Below are 13,252 nucleotides of genomic sequence, written 5' to 3' on the forward strand. Positions count from 1 at the left end.
GAACTTAATTGGTGTCCCAAGATAATTGCTGCTAACTGGTGGAGCTGGTGACATTCTGTATGTCGCTCGTGCTTTCTACCCCTGTGGTATATTAAGAATGTTTTTTGAGTAAATGAGTTAGCATTTTAATTGCAAATCAATCTTTTAAAAAATCAGCTTATATATTTTCTATGAAAATATCTTGACAAGTGTTCATGAAAGTTAGACGTGACTTTGTATTGGGTAACTGCAGTTATTGGTGTTGCATAGAAGAGCATTTATGAGAAAGGACATGGAGAAATACAAAGTGTTCTCAATGTATCATATGCCAAATTCCTGAAATAATCTTGTTTGTCCACCAAGTTCAATTGATTAACCTAAAGACAAAATAATTATATTAGTCTTTTTCTATAAGGCTAAGCTATCCTGTTGCTAGAAAAAGAACCTACAAATAGAATGCTCATAGATGAGATTTTATTCAAATAAGGGAACTAGTCATAAATTCTTGAATTTACATAAATTTTTTTATAAATTTTCCTTTCTTTAAACCTTGCGATCTTTCCATATATTCTAAAAGCATGGTGCACTTGTAAATCATGTGCGGTGCGATTAGATTATTCTTCAGCAGAACTCAATTTCAGACTTCAAAAAAAAATCAATCAGATGTCATTATGCTTTTTGCCAGATGCCAAATTATGTTTTGGCAACCTCTGGTATCACTTAAGTAGCCCATCTGTGAATTAGCATGGCATCCTTCAACCAGGAGGTCTTGCTTCCTCCTTGCTACTCTGTTTAGAGCTTGTAAACTGTCAATTCCTTTCTCAGGGGTGTGTGTGTGTGTGTGTGTGGTGTACGTTCATGTGTACTGCGGTTTGTCTATCGACAGCCCATATAACGTAGGTTTACTCAGAAATCCAGCTCTGTTTTTAGAACCTTCATGTAGGTAACTTCTATGGTGTCTTTTGAGTTGTGAGGTTTCAGCTCCATGTTTATCCAACCTTAAACACACCGAGCTTTGTACGTATTTACCAACTTCTTTACAGCACTCTCTGTACATTTTCTTCTCTTAATCTCTGGGGTTGTTTTTGTCTTGTTGCAGTTTTCTCTCTTTATAGCCTTGTCTGTTGTTCAAACAGGAGTGCAGCTTGGAGGGAGCATCCCGAAGTGTCTGTAGAGCTCCGCCAAGCCCTTGCTAATGCATCTCTAATGGGGATATTTCTTTTCACACCTCGAAGGTGATTGAGCCTGTCCTTTAAAGTAAGATTTGCAAACCAGTGTCTGGCAGCTCCAATTAGCTTCTTTTCGGTTTCAAGTACATCACAAACAGTAACAAGGTCTCCTAGGACACTCCTCTTGCAAACAGCGTGGTCATATTTCCTCATTAGTTCTTTTCAATTGTCACTAATGCCATGTTCTGGCTTTTGAGTAGGAGACAAAAAAACATAAAAACTTGGTATGTATGTAGAATGGGTCATTGTTTTCCATAATTCAAGGCTTTTTTGAATTCCTTTGATAATGTGGAAGCTTACACAGCTTGATTCATTAACCTTTACCCTTCACATAAATCAGGTGGTTAGGAATCTATTGCTAAGAGGACAGATTTTTTTTCTCCATCAAAACTGAGAAATACTTTCTTTTCTTAAAGAAGAAAAGAAAAAAAATCCACCTTATTTATCTCACAAAATAACCTTTCAGTTTTTAAATTTTACAAAATGCTTCAGGTGTATTTTAGACATTCTTAAAAGCAAGTGAGTGTAAAATTATCGAAAATAATTTTGGACTCTGACTATCTTAGAGAAGGCTTTCTGGCACATTTCTCCATTCTAAAAGAAAAAGAAGAATATATATATATATATATATATATATATATATATATATATATATATATATATAATATATATATTCATTCTCAACAGCTGTTACTTAGTAATTTACAATAGTAAGACTTTAAAGTTTTTTTCTTCACATCGTTGCTGAAGTCTAAAAGCAAGAAGATAATCTAAGGGCAGTCAGTTCAGAATAAACTAAAGAATATCGAAGTGAACCCAATACATTTGATCTGGAAGAAAATGTTTACGCAGAGCCTCATTTTGAAGCAAATGAGCTAAGATCTCAAATGAAGGTAGGAGTCTGCTCCTTGGTCCTTTACAGATGTGGCTGGGAATGTGTCTTTGGCCTTTCCTTCCTCTCGCTAAGGATATGCTTCCCGGTGAGCTCTCAGAGCCCAGGAGCAGGGTGTCATGCCCTACCTGTTTGTGATTGTATGGAATACTTTGAACAGTTTCTGATATTTTTTTTTGGCGTCTAATATGTTTTTTTTTCTGTTATGAATGTACCCTTTATAATCTCACTACTTTCCCTAAGGAGTTTGTGGGGTTTTTTTTTAATTCCTATATTGTTATGAGAACTCCTTGATCTATGTAGAATGCTTGTCTTGTAATAGTCAGAGATCTGTCCTTTGGGATGATGGAAACAAAGTATAGAAAGGGTGGAAACATTTTAAATTCTAGATTCTGATTATAGGTGCTTGTGGCTTGCCTCTGTGAACCAATGTAATTTTTTTCTTTTTGGCCACATTGGAGAGAGTGTTCTCTTGTGTGATATACATGAATGGGGATAGGCATGGAGGCACATGGGTCCTAAATGCCCTGTATGTTTCAGTCACACTGCTCAGGACTGTCAAATTATCACCTGGAAAGCATTTTTATCTTTCAAAAGTGTTTGAAAATACCCCTCAAATTTTTCATAAGTACCTGTCATGAAAATTTCTATCATTTGTATTATTTGCCATTTTTTTCTACTTGCATATTGTACAATGAGGTGGGTGTGTTCATACCAAGAACCTTTGTAAAACTGGGCAAGTGTGCTTCATAGATGTGTTACACTGTTGTGCTTCCTCTCGGTGTGTTCTGTATAAAACAGGGCAAGCGTGCTTCATTGACGTGTTACAATGTAGTGTTTCTTCTAAATGTGTTCCAGGATGGACTTTAAAAGTGTAGAGGGAAAAGGTTTGTCCTTACCCTGGCCTCATCTAGACCGGTACCAGTGCCGCCTGAGAAGCCGCACTTGGCAGAATTACAAGTTTTTAGAAACTAGCCAAGGATGAGCGGTGCTGGGTATTTCCACCAGTTTACAATAGCTGCTTATTTTCACTGTTCAACTCTGTGTTTGTTTTAACATGGTATTAAGAATTTCAGTCTCAGTTGGAGGTGTTGGCATATGTTTTTAATCCCAGCACTCAAGAGACAGAAGCAGATGGATCTCTGTGAGTTTGAGGCCAGCCTAGTCTACATAGTGAGTTCCAGCCAAAGATACACAGAAAAGGCCTATCTCAACCATCTCTCACAAAGGGAAAATTTCTGTCTAGATTCATAGAACTTGAAAATTCTGTCATCAAATATCTCATCAACGGATGATTGAAAATGAAAATTTTTGCTGTAATCCCTTCAGGAAATAGTTTGCTTTTGTTAATGTATTACCTCTCAAGCAAATTGCATGGATTTGCAGTATCTACTCATAATCATCTACACCTCCTGTCCATTTCTCCATCATTTTTTGGGGGGAGGGGCGTGAGAAACCTTAATGTTCCCTGTCATTCATCTGTTCGGGGGCAATCATCACCCATGGTTGTCTTGTTTTAAATACATGCTGGTTCTTTTGTCATGAAGCAGTGTTTGGTTCCCCGGTATAGCAGCATTCTTTCTGATATCTGCTCCCTCCAGCCATCTCTGTGAGTCTGTAATGTTTTTATGGGTTTGTGGCGTATCCAGTATAGATTGCAGATGAATAGATACAAGAGACTGCATTTGCTTAGTGTCTCTCACAGTCAATCATAAATCAGACATTTTGATGTATTTGTATGAAGAATGAGAACAAAATACAATTACTTTTTTTATTGTCGCCAAAACATATTGAATTATCTTTTTTAATCCAATTAAGGACTGTAAAATATGGATCTTTGGTATTGCAGAAAGTGTTTTAGGAAATTTTGAATCATTAGGATTTGTAGTAATCTGTGGCTTTTATTTTTTATTCTTAGCATGAGAAAATTTATTGTAAGTCATATGTAATATGTGGACTTTGCTTGAACTGTCTCATTTCTTTTTTTAGCATTTCTTTTTATGAACTTATTAAAATGCTACATTAAAGCCAAATGATATGAAATTAGGCTTAAAGTTTGCCTTCACAATAATCTGTGTCAATCATAATTGTATTGTGTTTTAAGTCTCTGCTGTAGTTATGGAAAAACATGTTTTAGTCATGAATCTTTTTAGATAAAATAGCCAAAGAAGCATGTTTGCCTGGCTGCCTTGGGAATGAAATGTTTATCATTCCATTAAGACCAAATTCTATAAAAGTACTTTAAAAGAAAAATATGTCTTTCTTACTAATTTAACCTTCAATAATGAATTATACGGGATAAAATTGTATAAAATTCCCTGACATTTTTTGAAGATACCTACAAATAAGCTAGGCAGCAAATGAAATATCCTAAAGACAGAGATGGATGTCAAGTGAGTTTTGATAGATTGTACACACAGGTATCAAATAGCTTGATCCTTACTTCCTAGAAAGGTTAATGACTCTTTTGCTTTTTACCCTTTTACTTAACTGCTATCTATACAGATTAAAACAGGGACTGCATTACAGAGCACCCATACCTGTATGTCAGTCTGACAGTCCAGCTTTCTGATTATAGCGAACTGAGCTATGAATTAGGTAGCGTGGTTAACCAGTATTTTTAAAATTCATTAAATTCTCTACTCTAGTGCTGCTCAGGTTGTATTGAAAAATCTTTTAATTTAAGTAAAATTTTTTTAAATATTATATGACTGTGTATAGTTAATAGTCTATATAACCATTTATTTAAAATATTAAAAATGAAATATGTTTAGAGTGAAAGTTTTATCGTTCTTGTATGTTCTGGTTTTATATCCTTTATCAGTTATAGATTTTTACAATTTTTGATTTTATGTTGAGTAAAATTTCTGCAAATGTGCATTTAATGATATCAAACTTCAGAATTAAAAAATTAGACTCTGAATAATTATCATTCTTTCAAAATAACTGTCACCTACATACTGTAATTTTAGCTATTTTATATGTGATACATTCATTATTCCACAAGGGTTTAATCAGCTTTTCGTACCCAAATTCACAGTGGTCTTATAGGAATATCTCCTGGATCAGACAAGGATTTAATGGGAGTGTTCAGGAGCAGAGCACTTAACTTGGAAGCAGAGAACGTGAGACTCCCTGAGACACCTTGAATGAGGGGTTGAAGTTGAGAGGACAGGGGCATTCTGGCACTACTGACCTTTGGCTTCTTCTTGTAGATGCGTGGCCCGATTCTTGCTCATTTATGTGGGATGCATCAGTGTAACACCACCACTTTGTGTGTTTCAGGTGTGTGGAGGTCATTGCAAAGGAGGGACAAAACCTGAAAGAGCTGTACTTGGTGTCCTGTAAAATCACTGATTATGGTATGTAATGATCCTTTGTCCTAAATCCTTACCCTTAGATGAATAAAGTCTTAAAAATCATTGAGAATTATTTAAAAAGATATCACAACTCATTTAGACAATTTGTGTTCATTTATGCTAATTCAGATTAAACAAAAATAAAGGAAAAGGAATCATAGTCTAAAAACCATAGTGGAATGCATGCGTGCCTGAGTTCATGGTGACACACAGCCCCATATATTCTCCTAACACACAGAACTAAAGAATATGGGTTGAAGAGGAAGGACGTGAAAATAATTTTTTGGTCGATTAAATTTCTGATCTCATAAACATGAATAATACAGTCAGGGCACTGAGGGCTCTTGCTCACACTAGCACTGTGTAAAATGTTTGTCTGGTGTTGTAATAGCAAGCCTTGTTAGTGCCAGAGAGGCTCTAACAGATCTATCCACACTGAGAGACATAGGAGGGAGCAGTGTCCATTCCCATCAGCATTGTAAGTTATTGTCTGGAATCCTCTGAAAACAGCAAGAACCACCCTGTCATCTAGAGTGTGAGCTCACCCTGTTGAAGTAATTATGCCTTTCCTATCTTGTTCTGCTTTATATTCTTTCCCTAGAAGCATGTATTTGACCCATATATAGTTTTAACCTGGTAGTTGTCATTCTCTGAGGGAGAAATTGTTTCCTTTTCTGACTATTTAAATTGTTTATTTAAATCTGAAATTTTTCCATCTGAGAGAACTTAATATCCCATTAAATCTTTTATTGTTAGCTTTTATATCTGCTATGACTCACTTCAATCCTAGAGTGTCATGCTGCCTTGCCCTGCTGGAGAGATAAGTACTTTGTCACATCCCAAGTTTGCCATTTAGAAAACCTAATAAAGCCACAACAGGACAACATGGAGTCTAGGGATGTAGCTCATTGACACATCATTTACCTAGTATGTGTGAGACTCTATGCTTAGTTTATAGCTACTCCATCAAAAAAAGGCAAGAAATATTCAGATTTTAAATACATTTTATAAAGATTTTTTTTTAAAGAAAATGCTGTTTCTATGTTTTTCTCCTAATTATACCCTGTAAAGATGTGTTGATTTCTTTTCCTTTTTTTATAGTCTCTTGACTCTCTTGGCATGTTAAACTGATACTTACATACCTGACTTTCAAGATTCTCATGAAGCCCATGATTGTCCAGGCCCTGGAGAGTCTCCTGCTTGCCACATGCATATGGAGAACTCATGTTCACAGCAGATTAGTTATTTAAGACCCCCTCCCTCTCTTCCTTCTGTCATGTCACATGGTTCTCTTCTCCAAGCTCTGCCAGTTGTCACATTACTAATAGCCAAGAGCTATGGATTAAATCCCTTCTTCTTTTTGAGGACTCTGCTGAAGCGCGACAGTGGAAAATGTCACTACAGTTACACTGTGTTTGGGAGGTTTATTTTGTTTAACGATAAAGCTTTTGTCCAGTAACTGTTAACTTGGCATGTGCAGATAGCTTTCCAGAAGGTTCAGAGAAGAGAAAAGATGTTGGACCTGGGACATCCTAGCGTTAAATTTTTATTTTGACCTTTAGGAAGTACCTTCACATATTAGAGACTCAATTATTCATTTGTGAAGTAGAGAATTAAGTCTTCTGTGTAAGACTAGTGAGCTGGTTTCTATTGGAGAACAGCTAGAGGTGAGGCTTGCTGGTGATGTTTCTACTACTTTCTTATCCTAGGTTCTGGGGGTTTTCTTTGTGACATTGTTTTCTGTATTTCGGGTTTAAATAATATTTATCTCCTAGTGTGGTGCCAGCACACTATAACCTTGCCACCACAGCTTGGTTTACTTGTGTCTCTGAATTATGTAGATATGGTTCTCAGTCCCCTCTGCATACTAGAAAACCTGCAGAATTTCAAAAGCCCATGAATGTGTGAGCCATATTCAAGACCAGTTAAAGCAGACCTTCTAGGTGGCGGGATTGGAGCAGCAAGTCTGGGATCATGCATAAATGATGATTATATACAACCAAACTGAAACAGCTGATCTAATCCATTTGACTTTGAAGTCAATTTAAAGCTGGACATTTTTATGTCCACCTTATTCCTATGGGATGTCATTCTTTTGGTTACTACATATTTCTGCTTTACCCATGTTCAGATTGACCAGTTTCCTCCTTGTCTCCTCTTTCTATGTTACTAGGTTTGGACTGCTTTGGTTGGGGAACAATGATACTTTTAACAGTGTGGCAGGGTGATTTGACTCACAAGCAGCAGCTCCCCAGGCAAAAAAATGATTTTTGTCAAGATTCTCACAGGTGTTGAATATAGCTACAGTGCTGAGCAGCACCTAGCCTGGCTTTTCCAATGTTATCTTCATTTAAATTGATATATGACACAGTTGTCATGCAGAAAGCCATCAAACTAATATGCTCCTAACTCCTCAAATTAAACAGATCTTTATGGTAAAAGATAATCTATGAACAAACCACTAAGTCAGAACCATCTAAATGGAAAACACAGCCTTGGGAAATTGCTCCCTGAAGAAAATTCAATATAGTCGCTCCTCTATGAGTGGACAATTGTTGTAGGAAGTATTGGGGCAGGGAGGGGGGCATGGCAAGTCAGGTGACAATTCTACTCTTGTCTCTTCTTCATCACTCTTAAGCATAGTCCTTAATCTCTTGGTTTTGTCCTCTGTTAAGCCACATAACATGTTCTGCAGGAGGTAGTGAAGATGAATAAAAACTACCTGTGCAGTACCCACTGGTATATTGGACACTCACTAATGGTTAGTTCTTAGAGACTGCCCCTGCCACACACACACAACCCTTCTCCTCCTTCACATTTAGCCTCTTGTTTGTACAGAACGTGTGTTCCATCAGCAAGGAGGAAGAGAGGTTCAACAGAGTCCAGTGTGTTTAAGCTCCATCACTATCTTGACTTTTATCTTCTTTCTTCTCTGTATTTCTTCCTAGAAACTCTTGGTTTCTTGCATGTCTTTCTATGTTCCTAGGATAGTTTGTCAGCTAATATCTTTTTGCTTTCTTTTAATGACTACTTCTGAAAATTCTCATTCAGAGACGTGTCTATTGTTATTAAGAAGGGAACACAGAGTGGGAATCACTCTGTACCGTCCAGGTTCACAGAGGCCTGAAGCAGTTGCTATCCTGGCAGCACAGAGCGTCGTAAGATACAATAAATGGAATGCATGAAAAGAGCTCTCATCTCCACTGGGGTCTGGATACTAAGTATTTCCTGTGCGACCCTTGTGTCAGGGGGTAGTTATGTCAGGACCCAGGGTACCCGAGAGTTGTTAGCACATTTCTTTTTACTTTAGCCCTATGGAGGACCTTTAGACTGATGCTCTAGACATACCATTTTGTTTCCATTATCAAACTGTCAAGTAACCTTTAAAGAGGACTGTAAACACTTAGGTACCAACATTGTAGTTTAGGGCCCTACAAGATCACTAGCACTCCCAGGGTTACTGTGTTTTGACACGTTTTTTCAGTGTTGGAGTTGTGAAGGCGTAAGTCACAAACAATGCCACACCAGTTTGGAATTATGATTAATAGGGTGGTATTTATTTAAAGGGGAAAAAACTTACAGATAACTGTCCCAGACAACAGCCCTCTGCGCAGTCAGGAAGAAGTCTAGTCACCAGAACCGGAGCAGGAAGCAAAGAGAGCGAGAAGGGAAGTAGCCGCTTTTTTAAAGGGAGAGAGACCACGCCCCAATGGGCTGGTATCTCAGCGGCTATTGGCTGGAGGAGCGGAAGGACCTCCCGCAACAGAGTTGAGCCCAGGGTTTTGACTACTGCTGAACAGTACCCCAGCTTTGCACAGTCACCTGCTGCCACTCCCCAAGCTCCTCTGCTGCTCTCAGAATCCCAGAAGTGCTCTTCTGAGCCACACCTTCCCTGCTAAATATTGCTCTTGGTCACTTTGCTTCTCTAATTCGGGATGTTTTAACTTAAAACAAGGTCATGACACAGACTTTTCGGTCTTCAGGCATTGTTATCATGGGAGCTGTCATTTCAATTGACCCAACAGGTACAGTCCTGAGGCATGTTCATTCTGTAGAATAGAAAGTCAGCATCCACAATGGCAAGCCCTGTGTGGGAGAGAGAGGTAGTTTCTCTATTCCTGAGGCCAGGGCTGCCCTGCAAGGCTTGAGGCTAGGGGTGGTAATACAACTCTTTCTCCCAGGAAGAAGATTGGTAGGGGTGGCCTGGGAAGATTAATCTTTGCTTTGTTATAACCCATGTTTCACCCTTGCCATATCGACCTCCTACCACTGATAAATGATTAATGAGCTGTCCTTCTCCAGCCATTCTGGGGGTCCTGGATCTTTTTTGCTCTTAGTCCACTCAGATTAGGATCTGGGATGTATTAAGTAAGCCGTTCCGTTGAAGAGACAGAAGAAATCCAAAGAAGGACTGCAAGACCTGCAGCCAAAGTGCTTTTCCTTCCTTAAGTCTTATAGCCAAAATCAGTTTATTCTTATTTCCTCATCTCATTTTTCGCATTATTGGGTGTGTATTACCTGCAGTGATGTTGCATTTGAAATAACCTTCTAGCCTTTCCCTTTGTTTCACTCTAAATTGTCTTTGAATATGCTCGGGGATTGCTGGGTAAGATTCCCCTCTTTTTGTCAGCAGGCCTGACTCTTAATAGCTAGGAAGTGACAGGGAGGAACTATAGAACGGATATTTGCAAGTCAAAAAATACTTTATTGGTTACTGTTCTTATTCTCATTTTACATTCTATTATTTAAATATAAATAGCGTTCATTGTTGCTTGCAGAATAGTACTATTCTGCTGAACTCTGTTTTGTAAATTCTCATTTTTATATGTCTATGTAAAATGTTCTCTCTGTTCCTACTTTACTTTGTTCTCCATCCTGCTGCATTTAGAAGATAAGATGATCTCTTGTCTTCTAAATAATGGGCCTCTTTCCTCACCTGAAATTTGGTATGTGTTACATTTATTTATTAGAAGAAAATGAGGGAATATGAAGGAATGAGAACTTATTCTCCCTCCCTCCCCGTGTGTGTGTGTTTACTATAGTGTACAAGGGACAATTTGTGGGAGTCATTTCTCTCCTTCTATGACCAAACTCTTGCAAAGACTTGACCTTCTGAGACATTTTGCTGCCCTGATATATTTAATTATACATTATCCAACTACTTTTGGTTGCTAGAAAGAATTGACTTCCTTCCTTGATTAGTACATGACACAAGCTAGCTCCCCTTGAAATAAAAGATTGAACAATGACAGTGTTTATGTCATTTGCTATGATGAGCTAAATAATGTAGATTTAGTAAGAAGAATTTTTAAAATATTTCTTCAAACAATACTTCTGTTTAAGGGAGAACCACCATCTTAACAATATTAAGAATCCTTTTACATATGTGTAGTATTCATTTTTGTTAAATTTATATCAGTAATACTTTATGGTTTTTAGTTAAGTTTACCTCTGTATGTTGTATGCATTTGCTATTATTTTAAATGCATACAGAATTTTTCCAATAGATTTTTCTTATGCACAGAAAGGCAATATTTGTGTAGTGACTCAGTATTTTCTGTCATGCTAAATTTACTTATTAAATCTTTTATCTTTTAAAATAAAAAATTTAAACATTCTCTATGAAAAAACTTACTACCATAACCAACTTAACTTTGACTCTACCTTTAGTCTAGTATTTAAGTTAAGAAATAGCCTAACCCATATTTTCAAGATAAATAAACCTGTTTGTATAATTATGGTGCATGAATAATCTTAAACCTCCAAGTATATACATGCATACAATTGTTCTTAATTAACTTTTTATGACTAAATATTGTAATTCTTCATTTAGTATAGCCGTTATCTAAATTACAAACTTTTCAGCATTCCTTTTCTACATTACTCTTGTATTTTGGAAGTACCATGTTTAATTTTTATTAGCTTTTTAAAACATCATTCTTAATGAAGGAGTTTCCTTTTATAGATATGGAAAACTTACCCCAAATCACAGTACATTTTTTTGCCACAGGCCCACTTTTACAGTTCATTGCTTAGTGCTTTCCACTGTGCCGACTGAGCATTTTTAGTTGTTGTTATTATTGTTGTTGTGTCCTAACATGACTACAAATAGAATTGTGATTGTTCCTCATCAGTGTGATATGAGTGTTGAGTGGTTTTTTAGTGGCATTGTGACACCTGCACTGAACACCACGCTTGTAAACATAAGTTTGTATCCTGCCCCCTCTTAGAGCCACACAGAGGCTTATGTTAATTATAAACTGTTTGACCTCTTAGTTCAGACTTACTACTGACTTATATCTTAAATTAACCAATGTTGTCTATGTTTAGTCACATGGCTTGTTACTGTTTCTCAGGAAGGCATTCTCATCTTACTTCCTCTGTGTCTGGCTGGTGACTGTGTCTCTGCCTTTTCTCTCCCCAGAATTCTGTTAGTCTGGTTTCCCCACCTATACTTGCTGTCTGGCTGCTGCCCAATCATTGTTTTATTAAACCAATACAAGTGACAAATATTTACTGTGTTCATGAGCATTCTCCCATACCACACTAGCTTCTCACTTTATACTATTCAATGAAAAAAAATAAAGGGAAATCTTGATGTTCACAATTTCTTGAAAATGCTTTTCTTGGTTGGTACGGAAAGATCTATATAGGCAGAGAAAATCTGGGAGGAAGAGTTAGGAGGATGGAAAACTGAGAAGACAGTTGTCATATATGATCTTTAAATCCTTTTCTAATCCTAGGCTTTATTCAGCACTGTTTCATTCAGCAAAGCTTTACTCTTATGTGTGCACTCTGCTGGTGAGATGCTATGGAAAATCCAAAAATAGAGAACTTGGATAAGAAGTAATAGTCAGATATTAATAAACTTTCCATCATTTTAAGCAATATGATGGTGTCAGTTTAGAAGGTAGGTCTGTGAGGTATAGGTGTGTATGAAAAGACAGAATCGTCATGGACTGCCCTATCTGGGGAATGATCTGTGGGAGAGGTAGCAGAAGGGGGCGTCTGAGGTAGATGCTATGCGGAAGACTTGGAGCATAAACAGGTGTCTGAATGGGTGAGTTTGTATGCATTGATTAAAGAAAGAACAGAAGTCATCCAAAATGATGACGTGCACATACAGGCAAATGTTGAAGAAACCTCATGAAAATATTCTATTTAAAAATTCAGAATAAGTTCCAATTTTTGTTGCAACTTATCCTGTCAAATTCATCATTCCCATGGCAACAACTTCACTTAACATATATTATATAGAGGGAAACATTATGTTGGGTAATAACTATTAATAAAATATATAGATCTACTGAGAACAAATATAAATTTTCATCATAATAATGATAAACTAATTGGAGTTTGTGTGATATTTTCTGTAGGATTGCTTTAATTCCTTAAACATTCCATTTTAAGAGTTATTGCTAATACTTGAGCTACAGATGTGGAAACTGAGATTGGGTAGGGTATAACATCACATGGTTTATAAACTACAGTATTATGGATTCAGTATTAATGTAACTTCTTATATAATTACTCATAGGTCAATGATGTGCCCAGGACTATTGTTACTTAAAAATACTCTCTGTTTAGTACTCATTGATGTATTAAATATTTTCCTTTCTTTTTTTTTTTTTTTAAGACAGGGTCTCTAGCTTAGGCTTCCCCCACACTCACTATGTAGGTGAAAATGTCCTTGAACGTCTGGTCCTCCTGCCTGCAGTTCCATAGTGCTGAACTTACAATTAGTTGTCTGCATTCTGTCTGGTATGTTTGCTGCCTGGAATCAAATCTAGACC

General features: G+C 36.9%; 1 protein-coding gene across 1 annotated transcript in view; it reads left to right on the forward strand.

The window, feature by feature from the left end:
• The window catches only part of Fbxl17 (F-box and leucine rich repeat protein 17), a 472,330-nt gene that overhangs the window by 302,262 nt on the left and 156,816 nt on the right, over nucleotides 1-13,252 (forward strand). The window contains exon 7 of the mRNA XM_075952216.1: nucleotides 5,386-5,462. Within this exon, the coding sequence (XP_075808331.1) occupies nucleotides 5,386-5,462 (77 nt within the window). The remainder of the gene's footprint in view (nucleotides 1-5,385; nucleotides 5,463-13,252) is intronic.

The sequence above is a fragment of the Microtus pennsylvanicus genome, chromosome 17, assembly GCF_037038515.1.
Source record: "Microtus pennsylvanicus isolate mMicPen1 chromosome 17, mMicPen1.hap1, whole genome shotgun sequence".
In the NCBI taxonomy this organism is placed as follows: domain Eukaryota; kingdom Metazoa; phylum Chordata; class Mammalia; order Rodentia; family Cricetidae; genus Microtus; species Microtus pennsylvanicus.